The sequence below is a fragment of the Xenopus laevis genome, chromosome 8S (assembly GCF_017654675.1).
Source record: "Xenopus laevis strain J_2021 chromosome 8S, Xenopus_laevis_v10.1, whole genome shotgun sequence".
NCBI lineage: Eukaryota > Metazoa > Chordata > Amphibia > Anura > Pipidae > Xenopus > Xenopus laevis.
The window spans coordinates 33051823-33072136 of NC_054386.1; the positions used below are offsets into that span (position 1 = coordinate 33051823).

Consider the following 20314-nt stretch of genomic DNA (forward strand, 5'->3'; position numbering starts at 1 on the left):
GTCCACCTCTCAAAGAATGAGCCAGGGAGCATATTTTGGGTATCAGATCTAAGCAGGAAAAAGAATAAAAAAGCAAATCCAAACACAGGGTATAGATCTATATATTCAGTAGGACATGTGGCAGGGGGTTGAAATCTGATAATGAAAGATCCCACAAACGGACACACATAGAAACATCATACAAAATAGTTTATTTTACAGAACAGAAAACTAATGACATTATTATGAATTCTACGCTGAATTATAAACACGGGGGCCTGGTTTCCATCTGTATATAACTGAGCAGCTTTACGCCCGTAGCAGCTTTTGCACTAACTTTTTGTATGTTATAGAATGGCCAATTCTAAACAACTTTTCACTTTGTCATCTACTTTTATTTCTCATAGTTTTTAAGTTATTTGCCTTCTACTTCTGACTCTTTCTAGTTTTCAAACAGGGGTCACTGACCCCATCCAAAAACAAATGCTCTGTAAGGCTACAAATGTATTGTTATTGCTATTTTTTATTATTAAGGTCCTCTCCTATTCATATTCCAGTCTCTTATTCAATTCAATGCATGGTTGCTAAGGGTTATTTGCACCAGATTGCTGAAACTCCAAACTGAAAGCTGCTGAATAAAAAGCTAAATAGCTCAAAAACCACAAATAATAAAAAATGAAAACTAATTGCAAATTGTTTCAGAATATCACTCTCTACATCATACTAAAAGTTCATTCAAAGGTAAACAACCCTTTTAACATGAGAAAGGGAGGAAAGGCGAGAACTCACAGCCTGATTGTGCCGGTTACATTCATTCTCACCCAGAGCCTGCTGGAGATGGTCATTAGCTGAATAAGGGAAACCAGACCAACTGAGAGGTTGCAGAGAGAGGAGCCTGGAGGGAAAGAAACATCATTATTATCCTTTATACAGCGCATGGCTTCTCCAGTAGAACTGATTTTCCTATCACAGTGGCACAAGCATAGTTGGTTCAGTTCAGGAGGCAATAAAGTCATCACTAGGTTTGCAGAGGGAAAAACAGACACTCCATATGGATAGTGCCTTAAAGGAGAAGGAAAGGCTAAACTAAGTAAGCTTTATCAGAAAGGTCTATATAAATACACCAGTAAACCCTCAAAGTAATGCTACCGAGTCCCCTGTCAAAAGAAACACAGCATTTCTTTCCTTCTATTGTGAACACATGGGCTTCTGTATCAGACTTCCTGTTTTCATCTTAAATCTCCAGGGCTTGAGCATGCTCAGTTTGCTCCTCTCCCTTCCCCCCCTGCTGTAATCTGAGCTCAGAGCTATAAGTGAGAACGGAGAGGCGCAGGCAGGAAGTGATGTCACACCAAGCTAATATGGCAGCTGCTATACTAATCAAACAGGGAGGTTCTAGAGCTGTTTACTTAGGTATGGTAAAACACTCTACAGAATCAATAGTGTTATAGCTTGCACTGTTGTGGCTAATCTATTGGCAATAAACAGCTTTGGTAGCTTTACTTCTCTCTACTTTTACTTCCCTAAGTAGCCATACACTGTACCCCACAGAAATTCAGCGGCACACCGATCCCATCATCCCCCAACAAACATCCAGCGACACAATGAACTGCCCAAAACCTAAGGTAGAGGTAATTACATCCTGTACCAAACCTACAATACAAGTTGGCAACCGTGGGGTTTAAGCTGCAGGTCCAATCAAGAGTCCGCAGCCGCCACTAGAACCCATTACCACTTTCCCATGTTTGAATTTGCCGCTCACTAATAGGTAAGCCGCAGTGGAACGTCACATGGTAGGATCACATGACCGTGATATCAGGTCCTTTCCTAGGCCGCTACCATATTTTTAGGTGACACCTTGGAGTCCATGATGCCCTCAATGGTAGCTCCAAAATGAATTAATTTAGTAAACACTATGTCAAAGAAACATTATCATGTCCGCCCTAAACGAACAAAAACGGACATGCGTTTCATCTGCAATCGATCAGACAGCCCCTAATGCCGCAGCAGTTGCCCATAAGCAAAATGTCGACCACAACTTTCCGGAAGTGATCTCTCGGAAAGCCAAAGCCCTAACCCGGGAAGCGCCACTACTGACAGGCGCTATGAAGCTGCTCCGGGCTCTGGTCTGCCTCCTGTTCCCTGTGCTGGTTCTGTGTGAACCTATAACGCTGACAGTCGGTGCCCTGTCTGTAGTGGGTGGCGCTGTGTATTATGGACTGCAATGCTACTTCCAGGAGTGCTGCCTGCAGAATGGAGCCATCAACACCACAGGTGGGCACAAGGTCACATGATCTCTACCTTAGCCTAGAGGAGAGGGGGCATAAAGGGGCAACAGGGCAAAGACAGGTGCTACGCTTTGGCCTCATGCCGGCCAGTTGCAGCTGAAGGGTGATGGGGCTGTATGTTATTGCTTTTGAGTACTGTCAACTTCCTATGCCCCCTCACAGCTGTAAAACGGGACCTTGTTATATATGTATTGTGTATATACTGTGCTGCCTTTGTGCATCTGAATACCTTTATTTTGTATAGATATATAGCAAGGACCTTAATTACCCTATCCTGGGTGTCCCATATTCTCCACACATCTGATATCTCCCATCAGAGCTGCTCATTGGTCCATGGCAGACGGGTGACATAATACTGGCTCAGTCACTCCATGTGAAGTCACCGGCGGTAGCCGACTCATGAACACACCTGCTTGTTACATGTGTGTCTAAAGGTGGCATGTAGTTATTGTGTAACGGGCGTAACACATATTTTATTTGCCTAATTCCCTTCTCTTCATACTTTTCCCTTCTCTTCGTACTTTTCCGTGCTCTTCATACCATGTACTTATTGTGTAATGGGCACAGCACACATTTGATTTGCCTAATTCCCTTCTCTTCACACTTTTCCCTTCTCTTCACACTTTTCCCTTCTCTTCACACTTTTCCCTTCTCTTCACACTTTTCCCTTCTCTTCACACTTTTCCCTTCTCTTCACACTTTTCCCTTCTCTTCACACTTTTGCTTTCTCTTCACACCATTCCCTGTTCTTCATACCATTCACTGCTCTTCGTACCATTCCCCGCTCTTCATACCATTCACTGCTCTTCGTACCATTCTATTCTCTACATACCATTCCCTGCTCTTCATACCATTAACTGCTCTTCATACTATGTATTTATTGTGTAACGGGCACAGCACACATTTGATTTGCCTAATTCCCTTCTCTTCGTACCATACCCTGCGCTTCGTACCATACCCTGCGCTTCGTACCATACCCTGCGCTTCGTACCATACCCTGCTCTTCGTACCATACCCTGCTCTTCGTACCATACCCTGCTCTTCGTACCATACCCTGCTCTTCGTACCATACCCTGCTCTTCGTACCATACCCTGCTCTTCGTACCATACCCTGCTCTTCGTACCATACCCTGCTCTTCGTACCATACCCTGCTCTTCGTACCATACCCTGCGCTTCGTACCATACCCTGCGCTTCGTACCATACCCTGCGCTTCGTACCATTCCTGCGCTTCATACCTTTCTCTGCTCTCCATACCATTCCCTGCTCTTCCTACCATTCTCTGCTCCATGCTCTTCATACCATTCCCTGCTCTTCATACCATACCCTGCTCTTCATACCATACCCTGCTCTTCATACCATACCCTGCTCTTCATACCATACCCTTGCTCTTCATACCATTCCCTGCTCTTCATATCATTCCCTGCTCTTCATACCATTCTCTGCTCCACGCTCTTCATACCATTCCCTTCTCTGCTTTCTCTCACTGCGCACACCCAGCTGTCAGCAAGGAGGTACTCCAGTCAGGGACCCTGTGGCAGGGAGGGGTACTCTGGTCAGGGGCCCTGTGGGACTTAAATTCCCATAATGCCATGTATGTTTTGTGATTAACCAACCTAAGAAGGACAGAAATGTGCTAGGGATTGCGAGACCCCCCCCCCCCAGGGCTTTTCCCCTTTATTATGTAGGAGGGCTGGGTTGTACAACAGATATCTGAGGCAGGGAGCAAAAGAATTGCATATAGGGAATTGAACAATGCTTAAAGGAACAGTAACACGAAAAAATGAAACCTTTTTAAAGGAATTACACTGGTGTGTTTGCTTCAGACACTCTAATATAGTTTATATAAACAAGCTGCTGTGTACTCATGGGGGCAGCTATTCAAGCACAGGATACAGAGAAGATAACAGATAAGTACTACTATAGTCAACAAGCTGCTGTGCAGCCATTGAGGCAGCCATTCAAGCACGGGATATACAGTAGACAACAGATAAGTACTACTATAGTTTATATAAACAAGCTGCTGTGTAGCCATCGGGCAGCCATTCAAGCACAGGATACACAGTAGATAGATAAGTACTACTACTATAGTTTATAATATAAACAAGTTGCTATGTAGCCATGGGGGCAGCCAATCAAGCACAGGATACACAGTAGATAACAGATAAGTCATGTTCCTTTAAAGCCTTGGCTAGGTAGCTGGGGTTACACAACATGCACACAACAAGCTACTGGGTTACTTTTCTGTTCCCCTTTCAGCCCTAGAGTTGGATTTCGATAAATATATCTTTGGGCAACACCTGGCTAAGAGGGTGATCCTGAAAGGAGTAACTGGGTTTCTGAGAAACAAGCAGCCGAAGAAACCACTCACCCTCTCTTTCCATGGCTGGACCGGAACCGGCAAGAACTACATCAGCCAGGTCTTGGCCAGGAACATCTATCCGCACGGAATGGAGAGTCATTTTGTGCACCAGTTTGTAGCCACGCTGCACTTCCCCCATGCTAAACAGGTTGACAAGTATAAGGTAATCCAGAGTCTGCCAGTACCAATATAGCAGTGCCATTTCCCACCATTCAGGGCTGCAGAAATGGTTTGGGGTCTTGGGTATGTTTCTCTGTTAAGGGTTTTCATATTCTGTGGTTTTGGGCCAAACAGCACCCATCAAGTCTTTTCCTCTAGTGAGAAGCAGACTTGTCATGCATATTCCTTTATATTAACATATGATTTTAATTGGTTTTGATTTTTTCTGCCTGAATGAAAGCTCTTTAGGCAAGTGAAGTATGTATAGGAAATAATGTACCCCCTATTGTAAATTATAAGGATTGTAGACGTCACTGAGGGGTACTGTGACCATATATCTGAGTATCAGTAGTGTATTATAAGGGATAATGTACCCCCTACTGTAAATTATAAGGATATTAGAAGTCATTGAGGGGTCTGTGACCATATAAAGACAGGAGGCTGCTGGCTGAGTTATACAGGGAACTCTGAGTATCACTCATCTATTCTAATGGATAATATACCCCCTACTGTAAATGATAAGGATATTAGAAGTCACTGAGGGGTTCTGTGTCAGGCAGAGTTATACAAGGGACTCTAATAGTCATAGTGTATTATAAGGCATAATGTACCCCCTACTGTAAATTATAAGGTTATTAGAAGTCACCGAGCCCACACTCACAAGACTTCAAAATGTGGTGAAATTAAGGAAGAAATTTATTGTTAACAGTTCGGTCCCATTTTGGACCTTTCTCAAGACATTGCAGACAGAAAAGTGCCTCCCTCCAGGTTTAAATACATGAGATGGTGCCAAAATCCTTTCAGAATAAAATACAGTGTATAGTATATACAAACAGTGAAAACCTTAGTGTACCAACAATAATCACTATATATATATATATATATATATATATATATATATATATATATATATATATATATATATATATATATATATATATATATATATTCGTACAAACTGGAGTGGAGCATGGCAAGTCAGTGTATTAGAACATGATAATAGAAAGAGCTTTATTTGTCCATATTATTGTCTACACGTTTTGATCTGCAGAAGATCGTCATCAGGATATATATAGATAGATAGATACGTTGTTTGAAATGAAGTCTTTGCCTAGATATTTAACTGAGTTGCATTAACAGGACCAGCTCCAGGCGTGGATAAAAGGGAATGTATCCAACTGCGAACGTTCTATCTTTATATTTGACGAAGTGGACAAAATGCACCCGGGACTGATTGATGCCATCAAGCCATTTCTGGATTATTATGAGAAACTGGAAGGGGTTTCCTATCGTAAATCCATATTTATATTTCTCAGGTACATGCATGTAGCTGGAGCTGATATGGGACTTTTTAGGGCCAGTTTGTGTCGCCTATTTGTTACATAATAACCATTTCCAGCATGTAATCTATAAAACCAACATTGGAGCAAAAATATGCAACTGCTAGAAAGTCAGTAGTCTGACACAATCACATGTATTAAAACACCCGCCACAATCATAAGGGACAGATAAGTGAGTCAAATCATAAGAAGCCTGGTAAGAACTACTGTCCAAATTGTGGATCATGAAAGGGTGAGTTGTATCATTGCCATGAGCCAAGGGGGGCAGTTAGGAAAAGATTTGGGGTGAGTGATTATTTGTGCCCTGGGTACCCCTTGAACTATAGCAGGGTGACTGTTACCCCCAATGTTTCTATATATCTGTAACCTTGTTATGAGCTAAGGGGGCCCAGTCTCAAGGCCAGTTAGGATGAGACTTGGAGTGAGTTTTCACTTTTAGTTTTCTTCCATTATTAAAGGAACAGTTTAGTATAAAAATAAAACTGGGTAAATAGGGCGTGCAAAATTAAAAATAAATGTTTCTAATATAGTCATTTAATCTATAAAGGCTGGAATGAGTGGATGTCTTACAACAGAACAGAACCCAACTTCCTGCTTTTCAGCTCTTTAACTCTTAGTTAGTCAGCGACTATAAGGGGGCCACATGGGACATAACTGTTCAGTGAATGTGCAATTGATCCTCAGCATGCAGCTAAGATTCAAAAGCAAACAGTTATGACCCATGTGCCCCCCCTATTAAGTCATTGATTGGTTGCTGCCTGGTAACCAATCGGTGAAAACCAAAAGAGCTGCAAAGCAGAAATTAGTGTTCTGGCTATTATGTTACACATCCTGTCACTCCAGCATTTATAGATAACATTTGTGTCTAACTATAATGGAAACATTTTTATTTTTTTATTTTTTATACTGAACACTTCCTTTAAAGTAAAATTTCTGTGCATTTAGCAACGCTGGAGGAGAAATCATCTCGAAGTTGGCTTTGGATTTCTGGAAGAATGGAAAGAAGAGGGAAGACATTAATCTCTTTGAAGTTGAGCATCAATTATCACTTGCTGCTTTCAATAACAAAGACGGTGAGTATTACTCCGGATCCCTAAAGGTCATGCACATGGTGGGATCAGTTTAAAAATCAAAGCAAAAATGGAAAATAATTACACGCATATTCTGTGGATTCATTTCAGATAAATTGGGGCCTATGAGCATTTGGTGTTGAAAATGATTTATTAAATGCCATATTTATGGAATATTTTAGTATCACTAGTAGTGATGTGCAGGTCAAAACTCAACCTGCACCCAACCAAAAAATATTGCCATTGTAAGACCCTCACCCAGGACCGCCATCAGAAATCGCAGGGCCCCGTACGGCAAAATTTCCTGAGCCCCCTGGGCTGCGCCCGCCGCAAGCCCCACCTACAGGTCCGCCCCCCACCACACAGTAAAAAAAAAAAAAAAAATATTGGTGGCTAGGGTTCCCACATGTTAATAAAAAATAAAAAGATACTGGTGGTCAGGGCCCCCCATAAAAAACATTTGTGGCCAGGGCCCCCCCCATAAAAAATATTGGTGGCTAGGACCCCACTTGAGAAAAAAAAAATTGGTGGCATGGGCCCCTTAAACATCAATGACTTCCCGAAGTCAGCAGCTCTCAGAAAGATGGGGGGCCCGGCTAATCAAGTAAGTGTGGCGTGGCTGGGCCCCCCTTACCCTCGGGGCCCCCTACAACGCTCCCCCTGTCCCCCCCGATGGCTGCCCTGCCCTCACCTGACCCATACCCATGTATTCTTGCTCTATACATTAATGCTAGATCCAAGACGGAATATTTGGGAGTAGTGTACTTCCTCAGTCTGACCTGCACCGAATCCCTAACCAACAATGGTCTGCCAAATTTCAACCCAAACCCAGGCCACCTTGGGTTTCGGGTCAACCTGTACATCACTAATAGCTAGGGATTCCCAGCAGTTTATTAACTCATTCCTGATTAAATCTAACAATTTACTTTTATATTTCTTCTAGTACAGACAAGATCTGCCTAGACTATTAACCATTGGCCTTTATTAATTCAGAATTGGTGTTAGAAATCAGTACCATAACATATCATTGAAAACAAAATGTGATAGACTGCTAAGCAAATATAGTTTTGTTATTAACATAGGTGCTAACTTACAACAGACAACTTGACCCACCCAGACCTAGTTGTCAGCTTATTGGCCCGTGTATGGGGCCCTCCAATTGGCCTACTAACCAATACCAATACCACAATACCAATCAAAGGACCACATTAAAGCGCTGATTCTCCTAACAGGTGCTCCTGAGCATCCCATTGTAATCTGATCATTGGCCTAGGACTTAAACAATCATGTTATCTTGATTTGCCATAGCCTGTTAGTAGCCCAATCCTTGTGTTTGCTTGGTGACCTGAATGAATAAGCCAATATTTAGCTGTATATTTACCTAACCTGTAATTGACTGTTTCAAGCTAAACAAGATCTATATAACTGCAGCGGAAATAATTGTTTTTGAAAAGGTTAGGTTACCTAACATATATCACCCTGGGCAGGTTAGTTAGTGTGGCCCTCTCCCGAAGAGTCTTTACAGGTCTGCTGCATCATCTTATTGTTGGCCCTGTGTCCTAACTATTGTTTCCATGTGCTCTGTGCACAATCGCATACTTCATAGTGACGTGGCTTTTTCTCACACACAGGTGGATTGTGGCATAGTAGCCTGATAGACAAGAACCTTATTGATTTCTTTGTGCCATTTTTGCCCTTGGAGTTCCAACACGTGAAGATGTGCGTGAGGGCAGAGATGCGGGAGCGAGGCTATGAGGTGGATGAAGAGATTGTCACCAAAGTCGCCAAGGAAATGACCTATTTCCCCAAGAATGAGAATGTATTCTCTGTTAAGGGCTGCAAAGTCGTGTCAACAAAACTAGAATATTATCTATGAGACACCTGGAAGGAGAAATCAGACAGATTGTAGAACTCATTGCAGAGTATTGCGGCCTTACGGACAATGAAGGGATTTACCCACTGTTTTTAATGGGATGGGGGGGGGGGGGCAAAATAATGGTGTACACACATAATGGTTTATTTTTATATTTTTGAGTAATTTTGGGTGTGAAATTACACCTCCCGCCTTACAAGTGGATTGTATTGTTCTAACAAGGTAATTTTGTTGTGGATATGAGTGCAAGCCTCTGTGCTGTATCAAGATGATATTTCCGTCAGTGCCAATGGACAATGATGATGACGTGTTGTTTGTACTGCTGTCCACCCTTCAGACACAACAGAAGTGTCCCTCTGAACTCTTACCAGAAATCATGTGACTTTGATAAAGATATATTTATTCTCACTGTTATGTGTCCTTCAGTCTCCTTTAATCAGGATAATATTATTAGATGTGGCTAGTTAGTGGCACCTAACACTGCCACTAATCCACATATTAGGGCCCACTTACAAACAGCCTAAAGTGAATGTGTCGTGCAGCATGTCTCTATGATTTACACACCATGTTTAATATTTTGTGTAAAAAATAAGAATGTACCAGTGCATTATACTCCTTTAGATACAGATGAATTGTGCTTTAAAAAGAAGTGTTTCAGGCTGATTTATTGAATATTTCTACAAAAACCTTAATAATCTCTCCCTTCCACTTCCTGCTCCTTGAATTACCAGGCTGTGCAGGGGAGCCGGCGCCACTGAGCTCACTGCACTGTAGGACAGGAACCAATCAGCAGCTAGCAGGACCTGATAGGGAACTGAAACCTTTGTGTGACTGAAGGGCTGTGATTGGCTGTCCCCCCTCCTACTGTGACCATTAGGACACGTCCACCCCTCATTTGAAACACAGACAGGGACCAGAGAACATCTATAGGAATCTCCAATAAAGGGGCTTTTTTAAAGATAATAATTTTTAGCACCATGTAAAAGCAACACCATATATTTCTTATAATTGCCTACAAAATTAGGGTTTTTTTCATTTATCCTATATGTCTCCTTTAATCTGTCAGAGAATGGAAAAAATATATATACGGAATACAGGCATAACTCTGTGCCCAATAGTGAGGATGAAGTTTTATAAATAAAAAAAACAAGGCAAAAGGTGGTGACTACAAAGGTTAGTTTAGATGGACTTGGTTTTTCACTTATAAGACTTTTCATCCTCACTATTGGGTACAGAGTTATTCCTGTATTCCACATATCACCCTTATTTCCATCCTCTGACACTCATGCGGTCTAAATCGTAGAGAAAGGGCAGCTTTATAACCTCAGACATACAGAAGATTTATATGTGGCCAGTAGACAGGATTAACTATCATATTAAATTTGGGGTCGTCTGTGAGACTGTGACCTAAAACATATACATATATAGTAAACATATAGTATGCAGGATCCCTATTCTCCCTGTTCTGGCTGTTCTGCATGTAGCATCTAGTCAAATACAAGAGTCCTCTGCACTCAACCCATTATCAATATATTTAAGACAGAGACATTTTGTGCATACTGCTACTAAAAAATGCCTTACCCTTTAAACAACACAGGGATTGTTTGTCCATATATTGCAATATATTTAAGCTGGCCAACTACGTCAAAGTCATCCCATATCTGGCCAGTCCTACTCTTAATTTTCATCTGATTCATTAAGAATTCAATTGCTTAATTATAAATTTTACAAAGGGACTAAGTTTTACCTGCAACTTACTAGCTGCTTTCAAAGTAAAACTCCCAAACTTGGCTGCCCTTTTATTAGACACCAGTGGGATCACCTGACTATAGCTGGGAAGGGTGGGAGCTACAACATGGAGCTGGTCACTGCTCTTGTATAACTATAACAAACAAGGGAAAGTTGTATTTTGTGGTCACACCCTCATTGCACCCCCGCCTAATGGTTTTAAAAAATAGTGGTGAGCACAACTTTCCCTTGTCTGCATGTAGCATCTGCCATAACTCTATGGCAACACATTGACTGAAAAGTGTCAGATAAATGCAGAACCATCTGAACCCCTGCAATGATCAAAATATTTGTATTTTTTTAATTATTTGCCTTCTCCTTCTGACCAGTTTTTAAATGGGGGTCACTGACCCCATCTACAAAACAAATGCTCTGTAAGGCTACAAATTCATTGTTATTGCTACTTTGTATTACTCCTCTTTCTATTTAGCCCCTCTCCTATTCATATTCCAGTATCCTATTCAAATCAATGCATGGTTACTAGGGTACTTTGGACCCTAGCAGCCAGATTGCTGAAATTGCAAACTGGAGAAATGCTGAATAAAAAAAGCTAAATAACTTGAAAAACATGAATCATCATTAAAAATGAAAGCCAATCGCAAATTGTTTTAGAATATCACTTCTTACATCATACCAAAAGTTAATTTAAAGGTGAACAACTCCTATAATGGATACTTCAGCCCAATGTGGCTCTAGTGGCAGTAGACTGCTCCCCTGGCCTGTAAGCCATGCACCTTCTAGTTTCATGTAAAGGTAATATAACACAATAGGAGGGTTATGGCAGTTATAGTGCCCCTCATTTCCTGTAGTCTATAGGTGAATTCAGATAGAGTGAGCTTTTGCAGAAAGCTGGAGGCAGTCAGAGGGTGCATGGAAATGTAGTCCTTTGCAAAGGAAAGAAAGGATGGGGATATCTATATATGTTGGTGTTACGGTTGCCACCTTTTCTGGAATAAAAATACCGGCCTTCCTATATTTTCCCATTAATAACATTGGGATCAACCATCATTTTTTCCTGCCAGACCGGTAAAATACCGACCAGATGGCAACCCTAGTTGGTGTCTATTATCATGTAATAAATTGTCTTTGTACATTTAAACTTCAGCTACACGGGAATTGCATTACTCATTACATTGGCACCAAAAGGCAAGGACCAATGAAGCAAGGTACCTGGTGATCCCTGCCTTTTACACCAGGCCATAGACACAGCATTAATACTATATATTCTGATGACCCCATAGACACAGCTGCTCTGTAGTTCTCTGAATTAATAGAACATAGAATTGAGTAGAAAGCAAACTGCGGATCTGTATTACAGGAGCAGCTGAAGTGATCCGTGGGAAAATCACTGTGTCCTCACTCCTTATTTATATTTAATCACATGGACAAGATGCACCCAGGGCTTATTGATGCCATCAGACTCTTCCTGGATTATCATGACTATATAGATGCACATGCTCTGTGCTACTGTCACTTACTGAGCTCAGGGACCCACTCACAATATACAGTACCCATAGAATAGAAATGTTACGATATAAGGCTGATTAATAATTAATACAGATAATTACCACATGGCAGCACAGAAACCAGTGCAACTATGATCAGAATTTAATAATCAGTCCTGTAGCATCATCTTATATAACAGACCAACCCAGTACTGGGCCATTCAGGCTGGGCGCCCCGGGCAACCCAGCCGGTTGCATTGTCCCCCGCTGCACACGAACGAGCACGCCTGCTCGTGTTCTTGCAAACAAGCATGCGCTCGACCATGCGCAGATAGGGAACTCAGCAGCAGGAACTCACTTGGCCCCATCAGTGAGGTAATACTGCTGGACTAGTAGGCTACAGGGAAACTATGTGCCTGGTGCCCCCCAAGGTTTGCATCCCTAGGCAAGTGCCTCTTCTGCTTACCCCTAGTTCCGGCCCTGGACCAACCTAATTTTCTGCTTGACAATTTGTGACGACCTCTAAGCTTAGCTTCTCAACAGCTGCTCAGAGCCCACTGAGCATGTGAGTGTCGCAGACACTTTCCAAGATGGTGACCAGGTCCAGACTGAGAAGTAAAATAGGCCCTGGCATTTCGGGGACACAGAGGCCCAATCAGCCCACACAGAGGCCCAAACAGCCCCCACCCACCCACTAAATAATGACTTTCTATGGCACCTTATAGCAGCCCTCTGGCATTTGCCAGAACCCACAGATTGCCAGTCCGGGCCTGTGACTAGGGTTGCCACCTTTTCTGAAAAAAAATACCGGCCTTCCTATATATTTTTCTTTTTTGCCTATTAATAACATTGCGATCAACCATCATTTTTACCGGCCAGGCCAGTAAAATAGTGGCCAGGTAGAAACCCTACCTGTGACAAGTTTGAAGTCCTGGATCATTGTTGTTAGTGAGAAGCTGAAACTTAAGGCCAGTGCAATAAGTTCAGTATATAAAATATGGCATTTTCAGTCATATTCATTTTTAGGGTTGTTTTTTTTAATGAACTCCTTCAACAACTCAGACTGGAGGGGATGTGATTAATGAGAAGGTGCTGAAGTGAAGGGGGCAGAGGGGTGCTGTCTCCTTTTGCACTTCAGACCCAAAGTGGTAAGTTCTTCTGTGCGGTTCATCACAGGCTACTTTAATATTGGTACCACAGGGGAGTCTCTACGCTCTTTGCTGTCAGAGTTGGCCATTGCGACGCTGCTTTCTCCTGCCCAGCTGGCACTTGCCGATTGGGGAACATTGCGCAGAGCCTGTTACCAATACACATAGTAGGCCTTTCGAAATATGTGGGAAACGGTGCTTATTATTTATCACGTGTCCCACATACAGCAAGTAGCAGAAGCAGTCGGCTCATGCCTCCCAGTTGTACTCGGCGCCACTCAATTCACCCCGCCCCCTTCTCTGGATGGCCAATAATGTCTTTACGCGGGGCGTGGCCTAATCAGGAAATGGAACTTGACTCTCACCCGCTCCAGACTTGGTCACATGGCTGTGTGATGTCACGGTTAGCCTCCGAGAGCGCTAATGGCTGTAGAGAGGGAGTGGGTATTTGGGACTAGGGGGCTGCACAGGCTCTTGGTGCTGCTGTTCTTCTGCCCCCATGTATATACAGAGCCCATTACTCTAGGCATCGCTGTCGCTACGGCTGCGGTTCTTACAGGCTACTTGTCTTACCCGCGCTTCCACTGCTACTGGTCCGAGTGCTGTGAGCCGGAGCGGCCGCTAAACCAGACAGGTGAGAGGGGCAGATAGTGAAGAACAAGGGAAGAGAGTCATGTGACCAGCTGAGAGCACCGCAGAGTGAGCGAGGGAAGGTATCACAGAGTTATTCAACTGGATTGACCGCATATTGGTGTGCAGGACACCTACATTTCCCTGAAAGTCGAATGGGTTAGTCCTTCATAATGACACGCCCCTCGCCTCACACGCCAATCAGCGAAGGGAGAGTCTAACGCACTGCAATATTACATGTATAATACTAATCCCACTGATCTCTCCAAGCAGCTTCTGTACCTACCACTCTGCTCTCCCCCAGCATCCCTGTATCTATCCCTCTAATCTCCCCCCCCCAGCATCCCTGTATCTAACCCTCTACTCTCCCCCAGCATCCCTGTATCTAACCCTCTACTCTCCCCCAGCATCCCTGTATCTATCCCTCTACTCTCCCCCCCAGCATCCCTGTATCTATCCCTCTACTCTCCCCCCCCCAGCATCCCTGTATCTATCCCTCTACTCTCCCCCCCAGCATCCCTGTATCTATCTCTCTACTCTCCCCCCCAGCATCCCTGTATCTATCCCTCTACTCTCCCCCAGCATCCCTGTATCTATCCCTGTGCTCTCCCCCAGCATCCCTGTATTGTGTCTATCCCTCTGCTCTCCCCCAGCATCCCTGTATACTGTATATCCCTCTACTCTCCCCCAGCATCCCTGTATCTATCCCTCTACTCTCCCCATGCAGCCCTGTATCTACCCCTCTACTCTCCCCCAGCATCCCTGTATCTTTCCTTCTACTCTCCACCAGCAGCCCTGTGCCTATCTCTCTGCTCTCCACCAGCTGCCATGTACATATTCCTCTGCTTTCTCAACTCCCCCCCCCCTCCTTCCCCTCAAAAGCTTTGTACATTTACCTGTGCTCCCGCCAGAGTCCGTTGGTATAAGTATCCATGTCAGTCAGTGCTTTCAAAGCTGAGGGTTATCTATTGGTACTTTTGCAACCCCACCAATATTTCCTGTCCTGGTTGCTGTGTGGGCACAGGCAGTGCTAGGATAGGTAGCTGTACAGGGGCTGTTGGTTAAAAAGATTGGTAGTAATGTAACAGCTGAATGATAATGTAGGTAATTCTTCTCTCTCAGCCCTACAGGCCGATCTAAGGCAAAAGTTCTTTGGGCAGCACTTGGCTCAGGAGGTGGTGTATCGAGCAGTGTTGGGTTTCATGAGCAACAAGAATCCTAAGAAGCCACTGGCCCTGTCTCTACACGGATGGACTGGAACCGGAAAGAATTTTGCCAGCAAAATCATTGCAGACAATATATACGAACTGGGATTCAACAGTAAATTTGTCCATCTTTTTGTCGCTACTCATCATTTCCCTCATGACAGCAAGGTTCATCAGTATAAGGTAACCCTGAATTCTGTGCAAAGCAGCCCCAGGGAATCCTTGGTTCTGATACTGACCCATGTAGCCATACAGAACCTGTGTACATACGACTCGTGTGCTCAAGCATTGGGCCTAGTGTTTGTATCCAGTCTTGTCAGTGTATTGTGGGGGTTGGGGTACATTATGCATTTTGGCCAGTGTTTTTTTTTTTTTTTTTGCTAGTAACTATGGCACATAAAGTGCCCAAATTAGCCCCATGTACTGTTATATTGTGCTGTACTATTGCCTAAAAGTGGTTACACATATTATGTAATGCAATGTAGTCTGGAAATGTGTTAAATATTTTTATTTAAAAAAAAGATATATATATATATATTATGGTACAAATAAATAGCAGTTCAGTCTTGCAGGCATCCTAGATACTTACTCTGGATCAGTGAATGAGACCTCTCCTGCTTATACAAGTTGTTTCAGCTTTCCGAAGCTTGCGAGGCAACTTAGGGTGACTTCAGAAAACCAAAGCAACTCGTATGTTTTCCCACCTGTGATTTCCATTATTGCTGGTGGAAAAGCATTTAGGGGAAATTGGTCGCCTGTGCTAGGAAATTAATAGTAGGGGAATAATCTTCTCATTGTCAGTAGCTTAATGAGGTCTTGTAGCAAAAAGCATGTGGCAAGAGGATACTTATACCATGTGTCTCAAAACTTCCTTGCTGCCTCTTTTCTCTTCCTACTCAAAAGCACGAGAAAGTCTTTGCTTTTGTCCCGTTTTGTGCAGAGCATTTTCCATTCTTTTCAATTGAAGTTGCTAAAAGGTGGGGATGTAAAATTATCAATAATAATATATCCACCCCTTTTACTAGGGTTTACGGTTCTTTTGCGCAAGCAGACAAATAATCCACACCAACAAGTGATTATATATTGAGTAATCAATCAATGGATTGTTTACACTTAAACCATTTACAATTAGACTAAAGCATTATTTACAATATTTACAATTACAGATGATGTATATAGTTTATATTGTTACCACTAGTAGGCCCTTATTGCATCTCTCTGGGTCATCTGATAGCTCCTGCTCCCATCTTGCTCCCAGACTGCTTCTCATCAGTCCCAGGCTCTTCTCCTCTCTGGCTGCTCTCTTCTCCAGGCCCCCTTCATTCTTTTATCCTTGTTTGCAAGACCTGTCCCCCACAGCAAACCTCCTAACTGATAAGATGTGGAGATAAAAACCTCCAACTTTCCCACATCCTGTTGAGAAAGTTTCCCCGCATACACAATCTGTTTTATATCTCCTGTATCAAGCACCCAGGCCCACATCCAGTCCCAGGAAACCCTTTTATGTATAAATTGATTTTGTGTAACTTAAAACATTTCTTATTAACATACTCTGTGTAAAGCACAATTGCCATGACCACCTGTATATATTATATCAAAACCAAAATGGCAGTTTCTTACAGGGAGTGGGGTTTTGACTCTTGCCAAATAGACCAATGAATATACTGCATCGGTCAAAATACTAGTTGTACGTTCGCTTTCATTATTGATTCTTTCACCGGCATCTCAAGGCAGAAGTGTTGTAAATGGAAACAAACCTTTTTTTAGGTGAAGGGTAATTGACTTGAATTTTGGTACAGGATCAGCTGCACATGTGGATCCGGGGGAATGTCACTCAGTGTCCTCGCAACTTGTTTATATTTGATGAGATGGACAAGATGCACCCGGGACTTATCGATGCCATCAAACCTTTTTTGGATTATTATGACAATATAGATGGCGTGTCCTATCGGAATTCTATCTTCATTTTCCTCAGGTAAGGGCTAAAGGGTGCAGTTAGTGTAAGTTTTATTATGCCGTGTGATTCCTTGGCACTGCGGGAGGACTGAATATTACTGATGGAACTGCGCCTGGGAGAATGTGAATCATTAGAAATAAAGACAAAGTGATGCATTTCCTGCATGTCTTCCTTTAGCAACGCCGGAGGGGATCTAATTACTCGGAAGGTGCTGGAGTTCTGGACGGCAGGGAAGCAGAGGGAAGAACTGCAGTTAAAGGACTTGGAGAGTGTGATTTCTCTTGGCATATTTAACAACCAAAAAAGTAAGTGTTGTGAACTCCCCAGCCTACCATATAGGGGTACTGCCATTGGGTGTGTGAATTGCGCGTGTTCCAGGGCTGACCCACAAACCCATTCAGTTGTACTATCATAGATAATTTTTCACAGAAGAAAAAGCGTACATTGTTCATTCACTTAGTAATAAAGTCACATTTAATTTGCAAAGAAAGTATCACCCTCAATTGTTTGTCCCTCAGGTGGATTTTGGCACAGCAGCCTCATCGACAAGAACCTCATTGATTTCTTTGTTCCCTTTCTGCCGCTGGAGTACAAGCACGTAAAGCAGTGCGTTATCGCAGAAATGCAACACAGAGGCAACCCAGTAGACATGGAGCTGGTGGACAAAGTGACTAGAGAGATGACATACTACCCAAAGGAGGAGAAACTGTTCTCTGACAAAGGATGTAAAACGGTGTCGGCCAAATTAGACTTTTATCTCTGAATCCCATCAGGGGACAATGCTATGGTTCTGCCTTAAATGGGACAATATGGGGCTGGGGACTTTGCACAGACTATTCCCTATGCACTAAATTAAAAGAAAATCTTTTTATGGGAATTAACTGCAAATGGCACTTCTTATTGATATTGAAAGGTTCTTAAAAGAGAACTAAAGCCAACAAATATGTCTAATGACTGACTTGCTGTACCAGTCCAGATATTTATAATAGTAATTCAGGCCTTCAACGCTGTACACAGATATTGCTATTGTCTAACCCTGTTAGGTCCAAATTCATTACTATTCAGCCTTATATCATAAAGTATGTTGTGGCATGGGCAGCTACCTGGGGCATTTTGGGAAGGACAGATCTTCACGACTGAAGAGCTTTGGAAGCTTTAGGTGTGTGTGTATAGAAGTTCAGACATAAGGTGTAGCTTTTCTGGCCATATTCTTTGCTGAGCATTAGTTCTTCTTTACATGACTTTAAACCTTTTTAGGTACTCTCACTCTTTTTATTCCTTTTCTATTTGCACAAAAAGCCAAAGAAAAGACCTGAAAATGCCAGTGGCCTAATTGATTGTTACAACAAACCACAGTTGAACCCTCCACCATCAATGCTGAGATATATTCGTGTGACTCCAATGCTTATAAGTGACCCAACCCAAGTAGGCCTATGAAAGTTAAATAAATAGATATATATATTTAACTTTTATAGGCCTACTTGGGTTGGGTCACTTATAAGCATATATAATATATTTTAAAGACTTCAAGGAAAATATCATGTGAGCTTTGCAGATTTGCACGAGGAAGAGAGCAGGTGCTGGGTCCCCCCTTTTGTTGGAAATGCATTAGTGATACTTTCTTTATGCATCCATGCTTTCCCATACTCTCCCATAGTGCCTTGTGGCTGCTTACATGTAGCTAAACTCAGAACATTAAAGTGAATGCATAGGAACTGATTTCAACCCCAGTAGAAGTTCTAGTATACCCTGTTGAAGCCACAGAGATTCTGCTGCATAAGTGTGTCCATGTTGTGTTTGTATGTTTATATATTGGGCTGTTGGCACACGGCTGTTTGGGATTGCTGTAGTCATCTCTGGGAGAACCACTGAGATCAAAGGACCTTATTGTACTGGGGAAGGTGCTTCCAATCACGACAAACACTTTTCCTTGTGGTATTAGCTGGCTAACATTGAAGACAGCACGGGCCAAACAATGCCACATACTGTATTGTTAGGGTCTATTGTAGGCAGTGGTTTTCCTATTCATAAGGAAAGAGGAAAACTGCCAGTCAGTTTGGGCATTGCATTTAACATGGTAAAGCAGCAAGTCCAAGGAAGGAAGCTTATTTTTAAAAGAAATATGGTACTTAATAAATGATTGTAAATTGAAGGGGGGAGGGGGTATTTGGGCATGTTTTTCTTCAGATTAAAATAAATGTTAGTATTTTTCTGCTTTTCTAGTTATTAAAACATAATCCTTTTTCATTATTTTCTACTATTATTGCAGCTGTAGAATACAGCACAGAACAAAAACCATTGAGCGTACATCATTACTGGTTTCAGTATGTTACGTTTGGAAAGAAGTTGCATTAAAGGGCATCAGGAGGCCAATTCATTGGGAAGATGGATGGGGTCTGTGTTCCCAGTGTTTCCTTGCACTACTCTAGGTCATTGCATGCACAGAGTAGTGAATTTGCTAATTTTACTGTATTGCACTAGTAGAGGTCCAAGGGCGGTGCAAGGAAACATTGGGATTATAGACAAATATGGCAGTTTGGCGCTACTGGAAAGTATCCTGGGATGAATAGAAGAATATCAGGCCAGTGTCCAAAGTTCCTAAAGGTGAGTAACAAATTGGCACCCCAATTATGTGTCTTAATTTAGGTGTAAGAGAGTTAAAAGAAAAAATAAATCTTTAAAATTTACCAGATTAGACAAAATGTGAGCCCCCCTCCTCTTTGTAGAAAACTGCAGCAGCCTGTGCTAAACAATCTAAGCGCTGCATTAACATTTTCCTTTCCATTTTCCCAGTGTTCCAGGTGTCCCAAGCGCTGAGTCATATTCTCGCAATCCAGAAGTTCTACTCTACTGCCCATGTGCATGTGCCCAAGGGAGGACGAATAGAAGGTGAATAAATGTCACCTCCTAACTTAGTTTTCTCCTCTAATAGTTTTCTCTGAGAACCAGCCTGAGGGAAAATATATTTATAGATTTGTTTCACTAGGGGAACCCCCCGCCAAAAAAAAATTAAATGCTTTGTTATCCCTTAAGGACTAGGGATGCACCAAATCATTTTTTTGAATTCAACC

General features: G+C 42.5%; 2 protein-coding genes across 2 annotated transcripts; both read left to right on the forward strand.

Moving 5' to 3' along the window:
* Positions 1-1812: 1812 nt before the first annotated feature.
* Positions 1813-9478, forward strand: tor1a.S (torsin family 1, member A (torsin A) S homeolog). The gene is made up of 5 exons (XM_018232692.2): positions 1813-2253; positions 4526-4791; positions 5928-6103; positions 7073-7200; positions 8829-9478. The coding sequence occupies exons 1-5, from the start codon at positions 1914-1916 to the stop codon at positions 9071-9073; spliced, it is 1155 nt and encodes a 384-aa protein (XP_018088181.1). The 5' UTR covers positions 1813-1913; the 3' UTR covers positions 9074-9478.
* Positions 9479-13747: 4269 nt separating this feature from the next.
* On the forward strand, positions 13748-19493 carry LOC108699946 (torsin-1A). Its single transcript, XM_018232693.2, has 5 exons — positions 13748-14085; positions 15204-15469; positions 17086-17261; positions 17421-17548; positions 17762-19493. The coding sequence occupies exons 1-5, from the start codon at positions 13875-13877 to the stop codon at positions 18004-18006; spliced, it is 1026 nt and encodes a 341-aa protein (XP_018088182.1). The 5' UTR covers positions 13748-13874; the 3' UTR covers positions 18007-19493.
* Positions 19494-20314: the final 821 nt, after the last annotated feature.

Excerpts from the sequence above, each read along its gene's own strand:
- tor1a.S (XM_018232692.2), top strand. The coding sequence starts at position 1,914 with ATGTCCGCCCTAAACGAACAAAAACGGACATGCGTTTCATCTGCAATC. Across the intron at positions 4,792-5,927 it reads AACAGGTTGACAAGTATAAG|GACCAGCTCCAGGCGTGGAT; the intron begins GTAATCCAGAGT and ends TTGCATTAACAG. Across the intron at positions 7,201-8,828 it reads TGCTTTCAATAACAAAGACG|GTGGATTGTGGCATAGTAGC; the intron begins GTGAGTATTACT and ends TCTCACACACAG.
- LOC108699946 (XM_018232693.2), top strand. The coding sequence starts at position 13,875 with ATGGCTGTAGAGAGGGAGTGGGTATTTGGGACTAGGGGGCTGCACAGG. Across the intron at positions 17,262-17,420 it reads TCTATCTTCATTTTCCTCAG|CAACGCCGGAGGGGATCTAA; the intron begins GTAAGGGCTAAA and ends GTCTTCCTTTAG. Across the intron at positions 17,549-17,761 it reads CATATTTAACAACCAAAAAA|GTGGATTTTGGCACAGCAGC; the intron begins GTAAGTGTTGTG and ends TTTGTCCCTCAG.